Genomic DNA, 24,265 nt, shown 5'->3' with positions numbered 1-24,265 from the left:
CCAATCAGATGAGATTACTAGACATCGATTTACAAAAAACAGAATGTCGATTCTAAAACAAAAAATGAATGTTTTTAACTTTTGCTCGCTTATTGAATATTATAATAATTTAACCATGTAAAAAGGAACTAAGGTTTAGCAAGGTTATCATAAATTTATATTCTAATGATTAAGGGAGGTCAATAATAAGACGAAACTTTTGAAAGAATGAGATTTCCAGAGTTAATAAAGATTTTAATCCTATTCATTTTTATTTTTCCTCATCTACTTTTGTTTGCATAAACTTCAATGTCTCTTTTTCTCAATGGTAATTCCGAACGCAATAATGTTGGTAGTCTGAATCAGAACAGATAGCAGTCATAAGGAAGTCGGAATGATCAGGGAATTGTAAAGTGTGAAACTGTGTTGCAAATTACATTTCCCTTGTTTCTAAAGAATAGTACAATTTTATTACCATGGTGAAATCAGAGTTCAGGTCTTCTATACTCGTGTAGATTTCTTAACTTCCTGCGTTGGTGGAGTGTTGTGGTGAACAGCCAAGCTTGCAAAGGATCCATGACTTTTATACCTGCCCGGTTTTGAGAGGAGGGCACATATTTGGGTCATCGTTGACAATACCAGTAGGTCGAGGAACTCCTTACGTTTATGCGTGCCGTGGATATCCGTTTTCTTTCCTTATCACACTTTTACCGGTGGCTGAACGATTTAAAGGCAAATGTGACAATATTAACTTAATCCGGGGGATCATTTAAATTGTGGATAATAGTATTATTGTACGAGATTAAAACTCTTCAGCGGTTGATCGTTTCTTTTCTGCTTAATTGATGGGTCACGAGAATTAAAATTTTGCGAATATTCTAATTGTAATCAGTTGTTAAGATTTTATGATGAATATCTTGATAATGCCCTGTATTTATATTGCATTGACAGGAATGTTCTGTCGTTTCTCGTTTTCTCCAATTGACACGCTTACTCTTCCGTTGACCATTGTATGATCTGGATGATTTTGGGGGCAATCGAAAGTTGATGTTATTACATTTGATTTTTAGAATTGGGATAATTTTCTGATGTTTCAAAATTGAAGAATAAATGTTTATTTTGAATGAAAATAAAATTCATTTTCGGCACTTTAGCCTTATAAGTTCTAACGCGAAACCAATTTATGCTCAATTTTTATTATTTTTATTTATGGTCAAAGGGTCTCCTTTACATCCGGCGTAAATAGTCTAATTAATAAATGGAGGAAGACTATAAAGATTAGTGGCCATAATCTTCTTTTTAAGATTAAATATATAACATTGAACTTTTCCTAAACAGGCAACAAATTTGTTGTCAACTCAATATTTGATTTATTTCTTGTGAATACTTCCTATCTTTTAGGACACAGTTGTTCTGACAAAATGACAGCTACCCTTTCCACCTCGTTGTCGAAAGTTCTAAGAGGTAAACAATAATTCGCGAGCGGTCCTTGACCCGCTTGTCTGCAATCAGCTCTAGAATACTAATCGCTTCGTTGAAAGTTGACAGTCGAACGCGAACGTGATTATGGGTAAACGTGTGTCATCTTTAAGCTGTACAAATACGCAGCTGTTAGCTTTTTCAAAGATCTAAGTTGCAGTTGCTGTTTATGATTCGGAATAGATTGATTGGTGTGAGGTTCTGCAATGAATCATTACATCGCATAACGAGATGCACATTTCATTGTCGGATTAAATGAGACTCCGCGTGATTCACGTCTCATAGTTTCCTGGTGCATTTAAATCGTCAACAGAACAAGCCAATTATCATAAAATATTCCAATTTTTTGTATAATTTACGTCACAGGTCACTTCGCACGTTAGCAGGTTCTGTCAGCCTCTTAATTGTAGGTGAATAATAAAACATTTCATAGTAATAACAGTTATACAATACTGTATTTCGTTCAACATGGTAAGATAATTTTTTTTTCAAGGTACAACATCGGTGTTTGTAATTCGCAGTTCACATATTTACAATTAGTAACGTCTTATAATTCTTATAGTATATAGTTAAGTATAAATCTTGAACGTTCGTCGTCTATAAAATTCTATAAAATATCTGTATTTGTAAACAAGGGATATAAAAGTAGTCGGAATGTCAGATTCAGTAACATTCCATAAATATTATTTCCCTTCAGCGTTCACTGACGTGTCATACTGTGATATGGAAGACTCAGACGGATACGTAATTTCGTTATCAATATATTCTTCGTGATTTTGCCATGATCCGTTTCTTAACGTGAAATGAATTACCCTAAAAATGAATAATCTGATTAAACCTACGTTCACGTGTAGCTACAGAAGTTTTCATTAATTCACATATGCTCGCTTACAAAATCAGTAGAAACACCGATAATTGAGTGGAGAACGTCAGCCAATAGATGGAAGCTGGAACCGTGTGGATAGTGGCATTGTAGAGTTGAGAATATAACACACCACTGAACAAAGGCACAGCGTTGTCGCATACGGAGAGCATCGCAAACACTTTACCTACGAATAAGACTTGCATGAGAATGGGACATGCTGCGTGTAATACAGAATTAAATTTAAATTCATCTTCCTAGAATCTACCGCTTCTACAAAGCACTTTTAAAGAAACTACAATTAGAAGCATGGAAATTCCATGAATTTCAAATGCGTATCCTTCTTCTATAGAAACAACTTAACACGTTGCACTCAATTTCGACTTGGTTTGATGTGGTAAATTTATAAAGTTGAAATATAATGCAATACTATGTGAAATATTCAAGTAAAGTAGTTCCACAATTCCTGCGTGAATTATCTTTAAATTAGTGTCAACAAACATAGTCTATATCTGATTAAGACATTTTTCATTAAGGAACCGTCGAATGCAAAGGTTTAATTATTCCCCGAATGTATCATTCATTCACCTCTCTCTTCCACCGGGACCAGTTTAGATGTCATTGATCTCAAAACAGGTGCCACTACGGGACCCAACGCAGCCACGGCAGCGCCTAAATATATTCAACAGAATAAAAAATTCTGCGCTCGTTTCGAGTAACGTTGAAAAACAGGTTTAATTACCAACGTAGAACATAATTGGTATTTTCGCAAACACGAATACTATTCTCCCAAGAGCGTGCGAGGTAGCTCCGATCGCCACGATGAAAGTGTCTCTTATCCCCAGCAGTTTGCTCATCACCGGCACGCCGATTAGCATCGCTGAAAATGAAAAGATTCTCTTCACAATTTAGCTGCCAGGAGAGATCTCGGCAAGAGTGAAAGTCATCTCTCGCGCGTCGAATAAGATTTCTCCTTTCACTTCGGCCGTTTGAAACAAGTTAATACCTCGTCGCTAACATCGGCCCTTGCTTTCAGAGTTCTGTATTGTCTTTTCAGCGACTAACCTACGACGAACGTGGTTGACTGGAATGTCCTGAAGTTGCTAAAGGCGGCTACGTCCCATTTGAACTTCAGTTGCGTGTACAAGTAGCTCATAGGTTTCTCGTCCCGTTGGAATGTGTATAGCATCATGATCAGCAGGAGCAGCCACAAGTGCATCTTGCCATGGTTCCTTCTTGGTCTTGTTAGTGTCTTCATGGTCGCTGCCACATGCTTCTTATCGAAGAAGTCCGTCAACAAATTGGTGCCTAAAAGCGACTGCTGTTGCGACAGCGTTTGCCACTTCAGCCTTATCAGCGTGTAGAGTATGGCTACAACTAGCAGGCTCGTGTTGATAATAAACATATTCGCGTACGACGAATTCACCACCTCCGTGTATAGGTAGGAGCCGAGTGCTACTCCTGTGACAGGAAATCGATCATTAGAACTCTTCTAGATGCAGTAATGTTTCTGTTAGAATTAATTGAACAGAATCTTGATTATTATTAAAGGATTTGGTGGTAGCTAATAGGCAGTTAGAGGATGTACCTGTGGGCATAGTGCTGAGATACACGACGTCCAGGATAATAATTCTAATCGTTCTTTCTTTAACCGAGGAGATATCTGATAAGTACGCGAAGCAGCTGCCGAAGATTGCAACATTGCCACCCAGTATCCCCATAGGCAAAGTTGCAGCATACACGACGGTGTACAGATCCCATGTTTCCATCATGGAGATGATCACTATCATGAATGAATATATACATTTGCCGATCAGTCCTAACAGCAATGGCAGTTTGCGTCCACGCCTGTCGCTCCAGTTTCCAGAGAAAAGGGCTAGTATGATAGGCACCACGTGACCAGCTATATTGTTATACTGATGGAACTCCGATACAGTCACCTGCGATTACTACAAATTAAAATTCGATTCCCTTCTGTTATTACAACGTAGCTTTTTCCACTGTAGATCTGTTGAATTGCAATCGGAGACACGCGCTAAATCAGGATTTCCGTTCAGAAGCTAATGTATATTGAGTAACATCTTGATATGCTTATCTTTATAATCGGTAGAAACACTTTGTCATTGTTTACTGGGCAATTCTTGTTACTAAGTTTCAGTATCAATTGGATGTGTCTTCAATTGCGCTCACTTTGTTCCACAGTTGTGATATAGTTTGTTTTAAGGTCTATAGGTATTTGATCATTGTTCCTACTGGAGGTAGCCTTAGGAAGAGGATAATTGTCCCGGTTAATTTCGATAGTGTTGGAATTCGAAATTACCTGAACTGCGGAGTTAATGGTCTCGTTGTTCTTCAATTTAGAACAGATCTCTTCTGAGTATCCATGATTGACGCGGCAAGCTTTGTAAACGAAAAATGCTTGCTCGACCACCGAAGTTATCATGAACGCCATCATGTAAAGCCACATGGTGGGTTCCACCGATATATGTTTCACCCATTCGAAGTATTTCTTCCATCTTCTGTGCGTGTTACTCATGTTTGTGCCCAACTGCAAGATAAGCGAAATGGTATTCTGCGTTTGCAAAAGACGTTCTCGGAAAATGATAAATCTACTTTTAGATTAACCAAATATGAGCAGAGTTAAATCTACTATTTAAAGAGTTCGAGATAATTTTATTGGATATCTAACAAGTATATTCATAGTGAAATGCAATAATGTTAAATGTTATTATCAGATTTAATGTTCCAGTAAAGCTAATATTAAGTGATAAAAAATATATTAAAATTTCTTTAAAGCAAAACAAAAATAATTTATTTTAATGATACAAAATTTATTTATTTCAAGTAAACATTTATTTTAAGGTTATAAAACAAAATCAAATTTTCTTTATGTTTCTTTTATTATCATGAGTTTGGCATTATTTTCCATTCACTATCGGGAGTATTTAATATAATTCACTTACCTCGTCTTCTGTAAATGCTGTTCAGTTTTGTCACTCTGCGAGATCAATTGAAACGGGACTGCTGGCTTGTGTGCGCTTCTACATCTTATACCTATCTCTTATGTGATCATTTTGCTTGTATATCGTGTAAGCGTCGCTCACAATCTGTTAGACTTTTCACGTGGTCGAATCGTGCTAGGATCGACAGAGATAATTCGAGAAAGTATCTCTGCAACTGTAACAATAAACATTATTAGGTAACTGCGTGCCAAGTTCACAAGGATTCCAACTAGAAGAAAACAATGGATTTGATCTCCTTTTATAATCGGTTTATTAATTTTATTTATAAATTAGATGAGGGGCTACAAGATTGTTCCACTGAAGATTCAGCAATTGAAGTATATACTACGGAACACAAGAATTCTAAATTAATTTTCATCATCATAAATTATACGAGGGGCTACAAGATTGTTCCACTGAAGATTCAGCAATTGAAGTATAACTACGAAACACAAGAATTCTAAATTAATTTTCATCATCATAAATTATATGAGAGGCTACAAGATTGTTCAACTGAAGATTCAGCAATTGAAGAATATACTACGCAACACAAGAATTCTAAATTAATTTTCATCATCATAAATTAGATGAGGGGCTACAAGATTGTTCAACAAAAAATTCAGCAATTGAAGAATATACTACGGAACACAAGAATTCTAAATTTATTTTCACTGAATATTACTGAAGACTGAACCAATTTCATTTAATTCTAAACACGTTGAGAAAAGGACATTGATTAAATCCGTTCCTTTTTTTCAATTCAATACACTGCAGGACGTATAACGCAAGTGGCATGAAACACTATCGTATGATTAATTTGATCGAACTCGTCGACCAATGTGGGATATTAATTATTACTTATATTTTCAATTACTATAGATATTATGTTACATTAATCTATAATATTGTTGTCGAATGAAATGCACTGGAAAATGTGTAACACAAGCTGCACGAAACATGACCTTCCAAATAATAAAATCATTGATCTCGTGAACCAATGCATGATACGACCATCGGACCAATACGTTCATCATATTAGAGAACAGAACGTAGTAGTGCGTTCTCAGGATAGCATGTGACAGCAGTTGGCGCGATACCACGGCGCATGTTACTACGTTCGTTGATACCGTGCGAATGAATCGCTTTTGTGGTTCCTTTACTGAAACAGTGTACCGTGAACCGTACGAACATCGAACGCAAAAAGAAGACGTATTAAGTTACGTCAACTGCATCGATATGTCGATGGGTTCGTGGAGCAATACACCGTAGAGACCAGAACGTAGTGACGTCCGCCTTTGCCAATTGAATGGCGTGTGAGCGTCAAATGCAAGGGAACGCAGTCCGTAGAACGTAGTGCGTTTCACCACCATGTATATTGGGCTAAGAATGTATTGGTCTGTTCGCGGTAGTATTAATTTAATAATCAAGGAGGGACACGTATTGTTTTGTTGTTGTCCTTACATGACAGATGAAATAATATTGTCATGAGGAAATTGTGCATGGAAGGTAATGTGTAGTGTAACTGGTGTAATATGTTTTGCAGTGATATGTCCATTGAATACGTTCGAAACGCTGCATTCTTCTTCATAATTAATATGCAAATTTATTTCAATAAGAAAATAATAGTTCATAGTTATAGTGGTTCCATCTTTTTATTATCTGGACTGTTATTATTTTAAAAACAGTAATAATTATTACTGATAATATTAATTTGATAAAGATTAGGAGACCTACATTAGTATGTTATTATCCCGAGCTGAAAGATAAGGTATTTTTAAAATGCCATTCAACTGTTAAGTATCGTAATATGCAATTTGACTTGCGTAATGTGTTTTGCAATAGCGTGCGTAACCGGGATGCACTGTTGAACCGCTGGACTATCATTGATATTTGTATTCGGAGAATTCTGATAAGAAAATCTACTTTCTAGATATGTAGTGTCGAAGTTTGTCGTATGTATCCTATTTTATTGTTGTATATATTGTGAGCGGCGCTCACGATTGATTATTAGGCGGTACAAATATACTACAATTTATAAATCTATTTTAAGAAAGGTTGTAATTTTGCAAACATTTAGTTATTGTGTAACGGTTCAAAAGTATTGCACATAATGAATTTTTATCGACACAAATTAACGAAGGTCACGCATCCAGTATTCCATTGAGCTCTGCGATTAAATGCGCATGAATAATTATTGCATTTCCACTTTGAAATCACTGAAACTTTCGGCCTCGTAATTCCTTTCACAAAAATTCTATGGGAATACCTCTGGCGGCACAATTGAAATTAACCGCCAGTCCAGACAACAGATTATAATTACCCTCAATCACGAGTTCGTTGATATTCATTCGACACGTGTATCACTATAATTCCATTAATTCAGAAATATTATGAAACGTTATTTGTCGTAGTAAACTCGATAACAAATCGATATCCACGATGATCCCCGGTTCCTATACATCTCAATTGTTCGAATGATTCATGATTTAAACTCGCCGCAGGCGTTCTCCAATTTATCACGTGGTATTCGTATCCTCACAGAAATAATGATCACTGATTAAGTGTTAAATTTTTGACGTCTGACTTTCTATGGGCTCACTAGTTATCAGTATTTAACGATTCTTTAATCGATGAGATTAAAAATCAACCAGTGTTGAGAGTGCCAGTAAACTGGTTCACCAAGTTCTGCTTCTAACTATACATACAGCTTGTCAATTTGAACTCGATCACCTAAAGTATTTCCGCTATTATTGAAAATAAGAAAAAATGACTATATAAAATTATCCTTATAGGATTTGTTTTATCACCGTCAGATACAATCATAAAACCATATGCGTCCTATTTACTTATGTTTTCTTACTTCCGATAAGAGCGGAAGTAATGTAGGTGTTGAGTTAAAATTAACACCCTGTATATACAAGCGAAAGGGGTCTATAGTCATTACAACATACCAGCAAATTTCTGACCTTTGTAGTGTTACCTTTCGATGGGAAGTGTCGATCATTGAACTCTTCGTGAATTGCGATAAAAAGGCACAGAAAAGTCTCACAGTTCACACATTTCTATCGTAGCGTGAGCAACGCGCACACCACGTGCTTCCACTAGTGAGTTTACTTATCGATTGTCGAATATCATCCAGTGATACCAACGCTAGGGCACCAATGCTTGCACTCTGATTCGAGCGAGCGCAGCGACATCTGTGGAACTGCTGTTTGAATTTGAAATTGGACATTTGATTTAAGTAATTGATCGAATCGTTTAGAATGAAAGTGTAGGTATTCGGGAGTTGCCTTTGACAATAAGAGACATTGGAGTGCAGGGTCATTGCTCTTTGGTCTTCGTGATTCGTCAATGGTTTTTATTTTGTGTAGAATACTTTCAATTGTAAGGTCATTCCATTTGAAGTGATTCAATTTAACATGGCACAGCTGTAGATCATTGAATGTTACGTTGTACAGTTATAGATCATTCAATTTTATGTGTTACAATTATAGGTTATTGTATTTTGCGTGTTACAATTGTAGATCATTCAAGTTTACGTGTTACTATTATTTTTTTTTTTTTTTGGTACAAATGTAAATCATTCAATTTAAACTGATTTGTCTCTAAACAGGGCAGTTTTAGAAGATATAGTTTTATGGAAAAAATTAGTGGATTCTTTTTGAGATTTAGGTTCATTTGAAATCCTAGGTTCGGGTGAGAATTGTAGAATATTCAGTTGAACGTTACATGTTTGATTCTATTTTGAATCACAGTAATAAGATAATTATTCTGTTAACATTTAAGTACATTAATTACACGTTTGAAATCCACTATTTTCATTATTTTATTATTTCCCAATATTTTTATTATTTCACGAAAATTCGTTTCTCTGAGAAGTAGAAAGGAAACAGGAAATCCATTTACACGGCTGTCTTTCAATAGAAATTTATTTCATATTATTCTTGGTAAATCACATTGCGCGGATATAACTGTAATACAGATGACCGTGTTCAGTGCACTCGAATATTCGTTAGGCCATCGAAGTTGCACGGGAAATTATCGTTTGTGAGACCTTTCGTTCACGAATTGACGAGTTTTCGGAAAATTCATTGGACATTATAAACCAGCATTGGGAAGTGCATCCCAAAGAAGCACACCCCGTACATTTTCTCCACAGCACCCTTCAAAATCATCATTACTTCTTCATTCTGTCTTTTCCATTGCAAATTGTCAGATAATCTCCCCAACGCCAGTTACATTGACCAGAATTCATTGAAATAATTATAGTTAGAAAGCTAACACTCGTTTAGGCTTATACACTTTGCACGATTAATTTGATATGACATTTTCTCCATTTGTGACGATCGAGGAAGTATCTTTTGACAGAGTATCACAGATGCTTCGACAAGATTCTATTCGAAATGAAACACAGCAACGTCGTCAATCGTGGAATATTCACAAATTTCTATTTATAATTGGCATGTCAAACACTCATCAAGAAAAGCAAAAATGAATTAACAAATTGTGCGTTGTGAGTACAGTTCCGAGTTGCTTATTTTCAACAATAATAGCAAGAAACAACGGATGAATAATCTTCAAATTTAATCGAATAATATATACAATTCCATAGAATCAAATAATTCACCTTTTAACGTTATCTCAATCAAATTGTGTATTACTCGATTTTATATTTAATTGAATTGATCGTAGAACTGTTTGGTAGATCGAAGCAGCCACGATATTACAATTTCTACTCGCCCTCGCGAAAAATGGCCAGTTATCGTTTCTTATCACGTCGATTAAAACATCTACAACATTTTCTGGACCTGCCAGTAACATCAAAATACTTTATCTTATCTTTTTTTTTTTGTTTAATTGAACTCATTCGATCGGTTTCCGTCTGCCACGAGGGAATATTTAAATATTCGATTCGCGCTGCATATCAGACGGAGAGTGTCGTCAGGATTCAATTGACTGGTGGCTAAATTGAAACGCTTTGGAGAATCACATTGATCACAATATTTGTATACAATTATACATAGTAACTTGTTTTCAACGTGTGTTCCTCGCTAGGAACGTATTTCGGAGCTAGGCAAAGTGCAATCTTCCAATGTCTTTCCCTTGTTGAACTTGAGTTGATGCAATGTTTTGTGTGTGTGTTGGTAGATAGTTTGTAGAATTTTGTTTTGCATGCCCTGCACCAGCGACGCTTGGATTAACGCTCTAACGTAGCGTTCAAATGCACTCTAACGTAGTGCCATCGGGCAGCGCTGCAATGCACTCTAACGTAGTGCCCTGCAGCAGCGCTGAAATGGAAACCCAAACGCAGTGTTCTGATGCAGCGCTGTAACGTAGCGCTCGGGAAGGACACCAAAGATTAGAAAATTTCGAATTAGGGAAAAGTAATTGCTTACGAATAAAAATATTGGTTAAATCACGATTAAAAAATTTTCAATTATTTCACTTATTCTACTTTCAGTTATTCAGTTAATCAGCTTTCAATTATTCAGTCATTCAACTTTCGCGTTTTCAATTTTTCAACTATTTTAGAATATAGTATTTCTTAGGTTTTTTCTTTCTAATTTCCGAAGCATTTCGCTTGCGTTTAATTAGTTTGCGTGATCAGGTAGTTGGAAGGTTGCCCCAAAGCAACGCTAAAAACTTGCGTTACGGAATATTTTGAATTAAAAGCGAAACGGTTTACGAAAGTGAAAAGCGGAATATAGGTCGATCAACGGTGTTTAATTTTGTGAATATTCCAGTCGCGATGGAATCTTAATTGAAACCGTTTGGAAATAAACGAATAATCATTTCGAACCTCAAAAGCCTGCCGTATAAACTCGTTTAAATTGTCGGGAATTTAATCATCCTTTAGATGTTTACAACCGTGCATTATTAATCCGTTTTAATATATTTAAAATTTAAATCAAAAAGTTCTGTTTCAAAGTTATTTAAATTTCATTAAAACTGTAGAGATTTCAATTGCATTAAAGATCATGTACTAGAATTATATAATGTAGGCCTAATCATTGCAATTTTAAAAACAATCCAGGCTCGTCTAATAAACCACAATATCAACTGTAAATTTTCACTTATTTTCAGAGCGTTTCCATATTAACACTCGGTTCGTCACAATTTCAGATTTAAATAAGAAACTCTCTAACAGAATCTCTAACATTTAGTTTCTCGATATTTTGCGTAAAATTTTGCAATTTATTTTTATTAAAGCTTCGGACAAATAAATGGCGTTATGTATATATTTCAAAGCTTCGACGAATCGTTGAATTTGGCCGCGTTCGTGTGATAATATTTAATCAACAGGAAATTTTTCTGCATGCTGCGTCCGCTGGTGCAGATTACTCTTTTCTCCTTATATATTTTTCATATTTTATTTCATTGTATATATCAATGTTTATATATGCCACATAATTTATATAATTGTTTTAATACTTTATATGCCAATTCTATTTTCCACTGATGTGTTTGATTGATGAATTGTGTTTGACTGTTAGTCGACCGTATTTAATTGTGTAACTATGTTTAATTATTTTTTTCTACTATATTTCAGCATTGTTTGATTCTGCTTATAATGTGTCTAGGCTCGTTTATGCAAATGTTTTTACTATACGATTTTTAATACTTTATTACTGTTGTATGTATGCTGTGTTTGTCTCTGTTGATTTATATTGAGGTGTGTTTGATTCTGTTTGGTTGTGTTGAATGGAGTTTGTTTTGCGATGCGTTTTTTGCAATTCGCTTTTGCACGCAACGCGAACGTGTTTTTGACTTTCTTTTTTCATCGTTTTCACGAATTTCAACGGTACACTTTGGCTACGCTCTGGCGAAATCGTTCCCGAGCGGAAGTCCCGTTTTTATTGACTATATCAGAACATCGATCTATCTTTCGCGCGTGTACACCGCTATTTACAACAATTCGTCCACGAGAACCGTTTCAACGGAAATATTAACCCTTTTGTTAGCGACCGGTCACTCCGGTATATTTAAATTTATATTTAAAGTTTAGAAGGTTGTTTCTAAAAATATGGTTTCCAAATTTTTGTTAAAATTTTTGAATTTTTATATGCCACTCTCTAAATTTATTTTCAAAAATATTTTTGAATGTTTGTTTGAAATACTTCAAATTTATTTTTAATAATAATATTTCTAAAATTTCTTCTACCAAATTTCTTATGTTCCTCCAACAATTTAATAAAATTTCTCCTTATTTTAATTGTTTAGCCATTCTCAGGTCAATTAGAATTCCCGAAATAAAAGCTTTATCCAGCGATATTGCAACATTAAAATTTAAACAAACGAAGACATCTCAGTTGCTAACATAAGGGTTGACTTGGCCAAAAAGTCTTGTTCCAATTTTAAAATGAAACTTGAGAAACCAATTCACCACGCTGTATTAAATTCCATTTAACTTTGCACACTGTTATTTATATTTTAACTGAAAATTTTTCTCTTAATTCGATCATTTTCTATTTATATTTCAATCGTACTTGTTCGAACAATTCCTATTTATAGTTGAATCATATTTATTGGAAAGCTTTCTACTTGTATTTTTATGTACATACACTATCATACAGTGTACATACATTAAAATATAAATAGTATTTTGGATATTAAAATGACAAAATTTTTTGGCCAACTTAATATTTCACATATGCTCCGCGTCGAGATGCACAACAAGGTTTCGTGTGACTGAATCTCGGAGCACGTCTCGTGTCTCGGTCACGTTACTCTTGATACGGGGCACGAGCTCCCCGCCCACATGGAACCACACGCACGCGGACCTGTATCTGCATAATTGCATATCCATCGAGCTCGTGCTCGGCTGCGCGGATTTCTATGCGGGAATTTTGTTTCTTCGACAGAGAGAGAGGGAGAGAGAGAGATCTTTCGAGAGACGTAGGAGAGAATTGAAATATGGGATAAAAGAACTTCTATCAATTGATAAATAATTGATATTTCAAATTTAATATACTAGAAAGGACATTCTATGAATTTATAAATAGGTGATATTAAAAATTTAATGTGGTAGAAAGAAACGTACGTCAATTGATTAATAATTGACGTTGGATATTTAATACGATAGAAAGGCGATTCTATCAATTCATAAAGGATTGAATAAATGATCTTGGAAATTTAGTATGGCGGAAAGGATGATATATCAGTTCATGAATAATTGATTTGGAAAACTCAATATGATAAAAAGGAATTGATATCAATTGACAAATAAGTAATTATTATTAGAAATGTGGTACGATAGAAAGGGACGTATATCAAATGATAAATAATCCAATAATTATTAGAAATTTAATATGGTAGAAAAGAGTTCTGAATCTAACAGCAAAGAATTCAAAAACAATAGGTAATTGCTAGTTGCTTATAAAATAATTATATTTACGAAGAATTGGAATTATTGTATTTAAACATTTGTATTCATAGTCTCACGACTCCAACTAGAAAATTGCAAAACAGCTTGAATATAGATACAGGAAACCAAGAGTATACAATATTCTAACCCAGTAAAAGAAATAGGTGAGACATGTGTATGAATGGATAATAATTGAAATTAGGTAAAAAGTATTCATTAAGGTATAAATGATACTGAATAATTTAATATGAACTCCTTTTCTTCGACAGATGGTATAACGGTGTAATAATTTATTAATTGATCACTCATCATCTCAAAGTCTCTCTGCGAAAGAATCAGCGATATCTTTTAACGAACTATTTTTCTTCGCATCCGGTTAAATTGCAGATAAAGTATCGAGAGGCGATATATTTCTGCTTTAAATGAATCCACATTGGTGTGGAATACTTCTATCATTTTATTATAAGAAAATTCATAGGTGTTCTGAATGCATAAGCAAACGAAAATAGTTTCTAATAATCATTATAGTATCATTTAAACTTTCGTTTTCAACCTTCCATCTAATTACATCGTCGCTTACATTATCGGTAAAGATACCTTCCGTGGTCCCATTCCTTTCAGATCAAACGTCGGGATAAAAAACTAAGCGGAGGAAATGCGTATCGTGGTTTCGTTGTGTTCAGATAACCTCACTACGATTAGTCTCCTAAATCTTCTTTTTCATTGACTAGAAACAGCATTAGACACGCGTAATTAATAAACGAGCAGTGAGACTAATTCGTACATGTTTGAATAAGCTGACCATATTTTTACACAATATAATAATCGTTATTATAAAATATTCAAGAATAATTGAATAAAAATATAATAGTTCCTAGATATTTTGATTTAGAATTTTCATTCTGTATACTGCTTCATTGGTTTAGAATTGCAATAATAATTTGGGACATTTTATCAAAGAATTTGTTTAATCATTCTTTGATTTTTAGAATTTGAAAAATAATTTGTTCGTACTCGTCGTCCAATGTGTGATATTAATAATTACATTCCTTTCCAGTTCATATTAATCTTGTATTATATTAATCAATGTTACTTTGAATAAAATGCACTGGAGAATGTGTCACGCAAGCTGCATGAAACATGACCTTCCAAACAATAAAATCATTGATCTCGTGAACCAATGCATCAAATCATGTGTGGAAGGTAATGTGTAGTGTAACTGGTGTAATATGTTTTGCAGCGATGTTTGCAGACGTTGCTTTTCTATTTATACTTAGCTTCCGCAATTGAATTCAAAAAAGGAATGTTAAAATGCAAATGTGATCAATAACGCAGTAATATATTTGTAAAAGAATATTAAGAGATATAACATAATAGTTCCTTCAAGAATAGTTGAATATGTTTTACTATCTGTAATGTTTCATAATTTGAGAAATGTAAATAATATCCAGACAGTTGATTTAAAATTTTAAATTTCGAATTTATATTTAATTATATTATGAATTTTTTTTATGTAAATCATCTCACTGTTCGTTAAAAAAATGGTCAAGCGGCGTGTCTTCGAATTAAAGTGATATCGAGTCAAGGGGGATATGGATTGAACACCAAATGACACGAGATGCGTTTTTTTTAAGTACAAGATAGTTTTTCCATTTTACAGGGGATAAGGACGAAAGTTTGAGCTTTAATCAATTGGAAATTGAATTTTTCTACTGGTTAGTCTTACTTACTTTTACTAAATTGATGTGTGGAGATCGACTGAACCATTTTTAGGGACGGCACTCGATGATTGTGTTCCAGATATTCAATTTCGATAAACTAAATATTGCTTGCTCGTTTCGATATTTCTTTTTGAATTTTTTTCGAATATTTCTTCAGTATTCAGGTCGCCTTTTTCGAATTCGAAACTTGAAAGGGTTTGGGAGTAATTCACTTCGAGATTTTAAACAATCGATAATTTAATCCGATCATTAAGTTATTGCACACTCATTAAGTATTTTCAATTTCTTATTTTTTCAATCAGTAGCGCTAGTGTTTGTTTAATAAATATCATACAAACATAGATACTATCAATAAATGTACAGCAGCATATTGTTGTATATAAATATCCACAATTTGTAATATAAGATAACAATAAATATTTTATATTGCCAATAGAGTGCAGAAAACAACATATATAACTGAATTTCCATTAATTTGTATTTCAAACTGTTAAATATTCTATATTTTCCTGTCTAGTTCCGAAAATTTTGACCAAAATCATATTCGTCTATATACTGTTGACTAATTCTATTACTTTTTATTACTGTGACAGTTATTTCTGATACACGTCTTTCGTCTCTCAACGAATAATCATTTTAATACACGATTTCATCGATGTGCAACAACTCAATGTATTTTCACAATTTTTAGAATCACCATCATTGGAGAATTTTCGTTTCCAAATCATTTTGTCCAGTCGTAACTCACGTGAAGCTACATTCTCCTTAATTAACTTCGAAATCACTATGGGAATACAATTTTACAGATTCATTGCAATCTCCTCTATACAGAGAGCGTTTCCTCTTGCACGTATAATAAATATATCTTTCTTTTAGGCTCGAAAAAGTTTGCTGATAGAAGTCCTTGACAAAATATTACTTGCTTCCTAGTAATATTATTTGTTAATTCTAACATCCATTTGATTTTATAGTTCCTAACATATAGAACATCATGTCCCTTCAATATTTCACTGTCCTTTTTACTGGAAAATTTTAGGATCACTTTGGACCAAAATATTTCCAAAATATGTCATCTTTCAACAACACTCGCGCGTTTGTTTTCATAAATATTGGCCCATCCTATAAATAATTCGGTTAACAGAAATTGCTGAATATAGCTATTTTGAAATCTCAAAAATCTTTTAATAACATTTCTTGTGGGAAATAACGTGTAGTGTAACTGGTGTAATATGTTTTGCAGTGATATGTCCATTGTATGCGCTCGAAACTTCAATTTCAATATGAAACTAATAATACATACTGTGATTCTGTCTTTTTATTATCGGCATTGTTATCAACTTGAAGATAATAATAACTTTGACGGCATTAATTTTCCAAGGTTTTGTTGTGATTATTTGATTCAACGTTTTCCGAATGGTTTTTGCTTGTTTATCACGCTTAGATAATATTTTGGTTTGTACATTAAAAAGAATACCGAATTATTTATGGGACCATACCACCCTGCAGACTTCTCAGAAAAATTACTTAAACATTAATATTCTGTAGCACGAGTTAAAGCAATTCTTTTCAAGCATATCATTCTTGTCAGTAATTTCATTCTCTATTCACATACATCGTCTTTCCCCAATCATTCTAAAAAATACTCAATCCCCTATTTTCAACATCTTCGAACATTAGATTTATTAATCTGATCTCACCGGTTAGAAATTTTCAACAAATTGTTGTTGTGTTCCACTTGGGCTATTTATTTAATGTTCCTAAATATTTTTCACTTATCCTTTGATCCTTGCTTTTTCGTTAAATAATCAGCTCAGTCATTAAAAATCGTTTGATGACATTTGAATCTCCAGTGGCATTTTTCACTTTCCAACGCTTAATTATTTCTTCTTATTAGAAGAAGAAAAAATATTTTCATAGCATTAAGACTTTTTCGATTTTGACTGAACCCACGGAATCATTTTTCTATTTCTAATTTCTCAAATTGCTCCAGCTTTCCTTAATAGTTCTGTAATGTCTCCTTTGTTACAGAGAGAAAAAATTATTTTTAAACTATTAAAACTTCTTTGATTCTGAATGAATCCTTAGATTCATTCTTCTCGAGTCATTTCTCATTTACCATCTTCTCAGTCCACTTTTCCCTTATTAAGTTCCCCCCAAATTTTCCTTTGCCTCGAAGAAAAAAACAATTAGTTCCTTATATTCCAACTCGCTTCTTTCAGTAAAACCTCAGAATCGTTTCTCATTTCTCGTTCTCCTATCTATTTTCTGCAAATCAAACAAATTATGTCGCACGCTTAGGGACTTTCGAAGAACACAACCCTTTGAGTAACTTCTTTTTTCCTCAATTTTCATTTAATCGCCTTAAGAAATTCTCTTCTGACGTTGAGACCATTTATCGACACGTTTATTCGTGTTAGTTTTTATATCTCATCCTATATATGCCTTACGAATTTTTGTTAATTTAAATAATTGGTTCTCAAACGTCGAGGCTACTGGAGATTGTGCCCTCAGTGTTGCTGTTGTTGTTGATGCTGCTTCTGTTTTCTGGGTTCGCTGATTTCGTGGGCTCGCGTGGACCATCCAGGAAATATGTCACCATGCTGCCTTTGCCTTTGACCTGGATGGTGCCTCGACAGGTCAACGGATATCCCTTGGTAATCAGGATGTCGCGAACCTCCTGTGTGACCTGGATCCCGTCTAAAACACCGGTAGACTCCATTCTCGAGGCCACATTCACCGCGTTACCCCAAATGTCGTACTGCGGCTTTCTCGCGCCTATCACACCTGCTACCACCTGTAAAATGGAGGTGATCGTTGAATGTTTGATTTGGTTGTGATAGGTATTATTTATTGTGTTCTGTTCATTGGGTTATTTTTATTTGAATTCGACTTGTTGGAAGGTTTGAGATAGTGAGTCAAATTTGAATGAAAATTTGGTTTGCAATTGTTGGGTGATTTGAAATTTTATAGAATACAATTGACAGTGAATATTGTGGCTTGGTTGTTTGTAATATTATTCAAGTTGTTTCGTGTAGAGGTACCTTTATTTGCAGTCCTGTTTTCGGAAGGTTTCAAATGTTCAGTCAGACTTGAGTAAGAATTTGATTTGCAATTGTTAATGAATTTAATATTTTAAATTAAATGTTAGTGGAGTTTGTTCTGTGTGCAATTGTTAGGAAATGTGAGATATTAAATCATATATAAATTATATAATACATAAGTGGAATTTTTTCAATTTGCGAGTGTTGGAGGATTTAAGTTATTCATTTAAATGTGGATAATATTTTTACAGTTTGCAATTGTTAGAGAATTTGAAATTTGAAATAAACTGATGAGAAATGATATTTTAGCATTTCTCTTATAATAAATTTAAAGAATCAGATGTTTCATAATATCAGTTACGTTTAATAATATATTCCAATTTTGATACGAATGTGAAAATAATGTGTACTAATTAATTAACTTCATTAATTTATCTTGCTACACATAATATGAAAATATGGTATTCCCGTGATGATGAACACCATAGGAATTATTGTATAATGACTTCCATCGAGATCCATCTGAGGAATCACCGTATTTTTCAATTAATTTTCTGCTGTTGCACTACTGTATGTTTCTCAACTACAACTCACAAAAAGAAACTATCAGTTGGTTCTGAATTATTTCATGTGTAAATATTGTTACATCCGAATTAAAAAAATTATTCAGTCTGTCAATGTGTGCTCTGTCTTTCACAATACACGCTTTCCATAAATAAATATAACGTTGAATTAACAAAGACTGTTTTATCATCATAAGCATAATAATGATGTAGTCTTTTGAGTAGAAAGTTTTAGTTCTGTTGAAATTTAATAATCGAATTATCTACTTTATTCGGTCAATTATGTCTACCATTGGAATTACTTTTCAGGTTAATGAATTCGTAAAGTTCCAATTGTTTAATTATCAATTATTAACGTGGTTAATATATTACAAATATTAAACAGTATTCACATTATTATTATCTGTATCATTTAAATCAATAGCTCTGATATCTGATATTTCAAATCACCCATCATTTTACTAATTAATTTATCATTAAAATATGTTCGTAAATTTTCAATTGTTTAAATATTAAGTATTAACGTGGTTAATGTGTTATAAATATTTGACAATATTCACATCAGTATAATCCACATGATTTAATTGAATAACTAAACAGTTGATTTCTTTTATACCATTTTGTTGCCTGACGTTTAAAAATCACCAGTTATTTTACCAATTAATTTTCCATCAATTTTCCCTCATCGCTAACAAATTTCCACTTAGTTATTCTGAGTTAATCCACGCTCGTGCACACTCTAACCAGTCGGGATAGGATTGATTGACGTTTACCGGTCCAATATTGATGCCCACGCGCAACCGGAAGTTGTTGAAGCTCTCTTTATTAACGGAGGCCAGCTGTTCGCGTATCCTGAGCGCGTAGTCCGCCATAGCGGTCACATGGCCGTAGTCTTTCATGTCGCAGGTGCTTCTCGTCAGACCTGTGGAAAAATAGGAAACATCATTCATGAACATTTCTGAATGTCTCCGGAACTTATTAATAATTTTTCGACTCTCGTTTCTTCTCACTTATTGGAAGAATAACAATTTCTATTTTCCATTGAAAAGTTTAGATGTTCATTTTAGCAATTGTCTGCTGGTTGCTTACTAGGATAATACCATGGCACTAATGGCGAATTAATTATATTCGTAGTTCTAGTATGTTATTGTTTATTCCAATTAATTTACTATTCACTTTAATACTTTTCTATTGGTTGCTCGTTACAAAAGTATCAAGTCAATAATGTCGAATAAATCATATTTATTAATATTTGTAGTTCCGATGTGTCATTGTTTGTTGTAATCAATTTGGGTATCACTCCGAATAATTTATTTAAAGAATAGTAATTTCTATTTTCCATGGAAAGTTTTAGATATTCACTTTGGTAACTCTACTGGTTGCTTACTAATGAAATACTAAGATCATAATATGGCATAAGTATTATTTTTCCTGTTTTTATTAATGTTTGTTTATGTTTTCTATTTACTTGGAATTATTGCTTAGAATAATAATGATTGCAGTTTTTATTGAAACTTTTAAGTATTTGAAAAATGTACTATTGGTTGGGAAAAGAACTAAGACAACGATGGTGAATAAATCGCAGTAATAAAACATTTAAACATTATTATTCTCTTACCGGATGCTGCCATATAGGTGGCTCCAGTGCTCTTGATCTTCTCGATGTACTTATATTGTTCCTCGGCCAGCAGTTCATCGAAATCTGCTATGATCTCGTTCAGGAGTCGCAGACACTCGACTCCTTCGTTATTCGCTTCAAGTTCCACGTAAAACTCGGAAAAGTTCGGTATCGAAGCGAACATTATGCAGACGAAGTCGCATTGCTCATGATACAGTTCCTATAAATAGAATTTTTTATTGAATTATTTATATAACCCAGTTGACAAGGAAAGAAAATATTTTAAAAAGTAAGAAAGAAATATTAAATCTTTTAGTTAACCATTAGTATCTCGAAGAATAATCAACAATTTAGTGTAAAAACATTGACTCCGCATGAATAAGTTTAATGTAAAAAAATTTATACATTAAAGATTTAAAGAATGTGGAAGCAATTATTTATACAAAAATGCTTCGGATGCCTTTGACATATTCGTTTAACTGTATAGTAAATTATTTATTAAGAAGTGTAATAATAATTTAATTGTCAATAACTTTTGAAATATAATCGTAGATGTTAGAAAATTAAAATTATTAAGATTAAATTTCGGATGATATTTCTTTATTATATACTCACAGATACTACATCTTGTAATATTTTCAGTTTCAAAACAATTCTTGTATATTACCACTGACAGTAGTCATTGTCAGTTCGAATTTTTCACATATTTTATTAGGGGTGTTGAGTTAAATATGTATAACTAATTGGGTAAAAGTAAGTGATTAATAATTTAGTGGGCTGATATGTGCGCCCTGTTACGTACTTAACCCCAGCATTAAAATTTCAATAAGAACAGAAACCCCCTGAGACTCACGTCTGAATTGACAGTAGACATGAAGTGAGCAGCTACGTGTTCAGGAAGAATGTTTGCCAAGAGCTTCTGGTTGTAGGCCTTGAGATGTTCCATTTCTTCTTTCTCCTCTGTGGCTTGCAGCTTCCACAGAAAATCTAGTCTGCATTCAATCACAGAAATATTTCCAACTAATTTGTTAAATAATATCCGTCTTCCAATCTTATCAAATATTTCTTTTTTGAACTAAAATTTAATGTATATATTTATTCTCAATAGATCATGCACAGAAAAATAGTAAATTAACTTATATCTATGTTCATTAGTAATGCATCTATGCAACTGTATTAAAATCTCCACACAAGATACCTTTCTCGTTTCAATTAATTCCTGCTTCCCTTTTGTATCATTTACATTTTTGGGTTACATTGTTTCTGAACTTTATTGTATTTCATTGTATTGGTATACAGTTTACGTTAACTTCGTATTTAATTTAATTTAATTTATTATTTAATATTACACTTTATTAGAATTATATAAATTTCTTTTCATTTTAAATTATGTTTTATAATTGTGATTTCAAATCAAAGTTTCATTATTTCATAAAACCACTGCATTTCACTAATGGAAAACTATTAAAATATTATTAATACCTTAATAATGCTTTGATAATTAAAAATAGTAGTAATAGTTTAATAAAAGCAGCAGCTTAGGAGTAATAGTTTACATGTTGAAGGGACGTAATAATGAAGTAATGATTAATTATTCGTTATTTAAATTAAATATCCAATTTAAACATTCCACAAAAAAATTCAACCAGTTGATGTTTCTCAATACTATTGCCACCAACTTTCCAAAAATTGACTTGTCAGTCCGAAAACTTGTTAATCAAAGGTCGCTATAGATGTTTCACCTGTACGTAGCTTCCGTGTGCTGCGAGTGGGCGACCAGACAGGCCATAAAGAAAACCACGAGAACGCCTGCCAGCCATCTCCCAGTCAGTTCGACGTCTTTCTCGTGCACAGCCTCGTATATACTGATACCGAGGTAGCAGGCGACCACAAGGCTGAGTATCGCCACTTTGAACACGGACGTGAGGATTTGGTAGACCGCGCACGTTATCATTACCAGCATCACTAGTACCGGGAAAAGCTGGAAAATTCGTTTACCCTTTGGACGTCTGTGCGAGACACTTCGACGGCGACTCGACTGGTTAATTGTGTTTCCTTGAGGTTTCGGGATCTTCGTGTTAGGGGATTTCTTATGTAATGTGACGTGGAATATTTGAAAATAAGGAAGCTTTTTGTGGATACTTGGAATAGATCGGATATTAGGACTATTGGGAGCACTAGAATGATACAGTGTTATGAATATTAGAATACTAAAAATATGAGGATACTAGAAAGACCTACTGGAAGTGTTAGAATTATTATAAATAAAACTATGACAACTAGAATGCTTGAAATATTAGAATTAATATGCATATAGCTTTGGTAACTAGAGAGCTAGAGATAATAGAATTACTGCGAATAAAGCTATGACAACTAGAAAACTAGAGATATTAGAATTACTATGAACAAAGCTATGACAGCTAGAAAACTAGAGATATTAGAATTACTATGAATAAATGTATGACAACTAGAAAGCTAGAGGTATTGGAATTACTATGAATAAAGCTATGACAACTAGAAAACTCGAAATATTAGCTTTCATATGAATACAGTTATGGCAATTAAAAAGCTAGAAGTATCACTATTACTATGAATAAAACTATGGCAACATGAAAGCTGCAGATATTAGAATTACTATGAATAAAGTCATGACAATTAGAAAGTTAGAAATATTACAATTACTATAAATAAAGCTATGAAAAGTAGAAAGCTAGAAACATTAGAAAGAATAACACTTATTATAGTATATTACTATTATTATATGCTATTATTACGAGAATATTAGGAATAAGCAAAGGATAACAACCAGAATACTTGGAATAAGCAAAGGATAACAACCAGAGCACTATGAATAAGAAAACTACGACAACTACTACTCTCGTAACAATGAACTAAAAAATTTGATAAATAACTTTGAAATTGTAAAAACTTTAATACAGTATTCTTAAATAGAACAGTTCCGGAAAACATAATAAAATAATCCTCAAATATAAATAAACCCAAAAAAGTAATAAAATAATTCTTAAATAATAGAAAGAATGTAATAAATGGCTAAAACAGTAGAATAAAAAGAAGTAATAAATATCTCTCAAATAGTATGATAGTAAACAATTTATTACACAATTCTCAAGCTCGAATATACTAAAAAGTTTAATACCAAATTTCCAAATAGAAGGACATTAAAATATTTGCCAAAATAATTCTCAACTAATAAAGTAGAAAATGTTAAACAAATAATTTTTAAACGTATTCAGAATAACGCCACCGATCGTTCTTCTTCGAACTTACATCCGCGAAGACAGTATAGTAGCAAACGTCGTCGGTTTCCTCTATGCTCCGGAACGTCACGCTTGAATTGTCAGGGTAAAACGTTCCATTGCTGCATACTCGCACACTTTCCAGTGTCAGCTGCATCGGTTATATAGACAGGAGAAGATGAATCACGTTATTTCTTGGTGGTGATCAATTGGGTGTTAAGGATCAAATAATGGTCAGTGGATTTCATTAATCAGTACGTGTGCCCTGCTTTGGTAACACGAATTTTGTTGATCGATCCACTGATAAACTGTGATAGATCGTATCCATGGTTACTGACGTTGATTTTTACATTCGATAACAGTTCTTACTGTTTTGCA

The 24,265-nt window shown here is 33.3% G+C and overlaps 2 protein-coding genes across 7 annotated transcripts in view; both read right to left on the bottom strand.

Annotated features, from left to right (window-relative positions):
* Positions 1-1,896: 1,896 nt before the first annotated feature.
* LOC116426029 (putative peptidoglycan muropeptide transporter SLC46) lies at positions 1,897-8,452 on the bottom strand. Of its 5 annotated transcripts, none has more exons than XM_031974468.2 (9): positions 8,303-8,452; positions 5,284-5,497; positions 4,641-4,868; positions 3,909-4,260; positions 3,386-3,781; positions 3,063-3,200; positions 2,909-2,992; positions 2,351-2,507; positions 1,898-2,271 (listed from the first exon to the last, which is right to left on the bottom strand). In XM_031974468.2, exons 3-9 carry the CDS (start codon positions 4,854-4,856, stop codon positions 2,142-2,144), a joined length of 1,473 nt encoding a protein of 490 aa, XP_031830328.2. In that variant the 5' UTR covers positions 4,857-4,868; positions 5,284-5,497; positions 8,303-8,452; the 3' UTR covers positions 1,898-2,141. The 5 variants fall into 5 exon arrangements, with proteins under 5 accessions (XP_031830331.2, XP_031830328.2, XP_031830329.2 ...); XM_031974469.2 differs by having other exon boundaries at positions 8,274-8,446; XM_031974467.2 differs by having other exon boundaries at positions 8,289-8,446.
* A 781-nt stretch (positions 8,453-9,233) lies between these two features.
* LOC116426026 (adenylate cyclase type 6) overlaps positions 9,234-24,265 on the bottom strand; it is a 151,642-nt gene continuing 136,610 nt past the window's right edge. Inside the window, exons 17-23 of one of the 2 annotated variants that reach the window (XR_012998064.1) lie at positions 23,919-24,038; positions 22,373-22,611; positions 21,484-21,622; positions 20,631-20,850; positions 19,786-19,934; positions 15,418-18,202; positions 9,234-14,414 (exon numbers count right to left, since the gene is read on the bottom strand). Coding sequence is in view for 1 of the 2 variants with exons in the window: in XM_031974464.2 (XP_031830324.1) it covers positions 17,885-18,202; positions 19,786-19,934; positions 20,631-20,850; positions 21,484-21,622; positions 22,373-22,611; positions 23,919-24,038 (1,185 nt within the window). In the remaining variant the exon portion in view is untranslated. Of the gene's footprint in view, positions 18,203-19,785; positions 19,935-20,630; positions 20,851-21,483; positions 21,623-22,372; positions 22,612-23,918; positions 24,039-24,265 lie in introns of both variants that reach the window. The other variant, XM_031974464.2, reaches the window with a different exon arrangement.

Source organism: Nomia melanderi, chromosome 2 (assembly GCF_051020985.1).
Source record: "Nomia melanderi isolate GNS246 chromosome 2, iyNomMela1, whole genome shotgun sequence".
In the NCBI taxonomy this organism is placed as follows: Eukaryota; Metazoa; Arthropoda; class Insecta; order Hymenoptera; family Halictidae; genus Nomia; species Nomia melanderi.
This window is presented reverse-complemented; position numbering and strand designations above follow the sequence as displayed.

What these genes read in the sequence shown, in the direction of transcription:
- LOC116426029 (XM_031974468.2), bottom strand. Translation starts at nt 4,856, where the DNA reads ATGAGTAACACGCACAGAAGATGGAAGAAATACTTCGAATGGGTGAAA. An exon ending in TCTCAGCACTATGCCCACAG is followed by an intron (nt 3,782 to 3,908) that starts GTACATCCTCTA and finishes TTCCTGTCACAG; the next exon opens with GAGTAGCACTCGGCTCCTAC. An exon ending in GTCAACCACGTTCGTCGTAG is followed by an intron (nt 3,201 to 3,385) that starts GTTAGTCGCTGA and finishes TTTCATTTTCAG; the next exon opens with CGATGCTAATCGGCGTGCCG.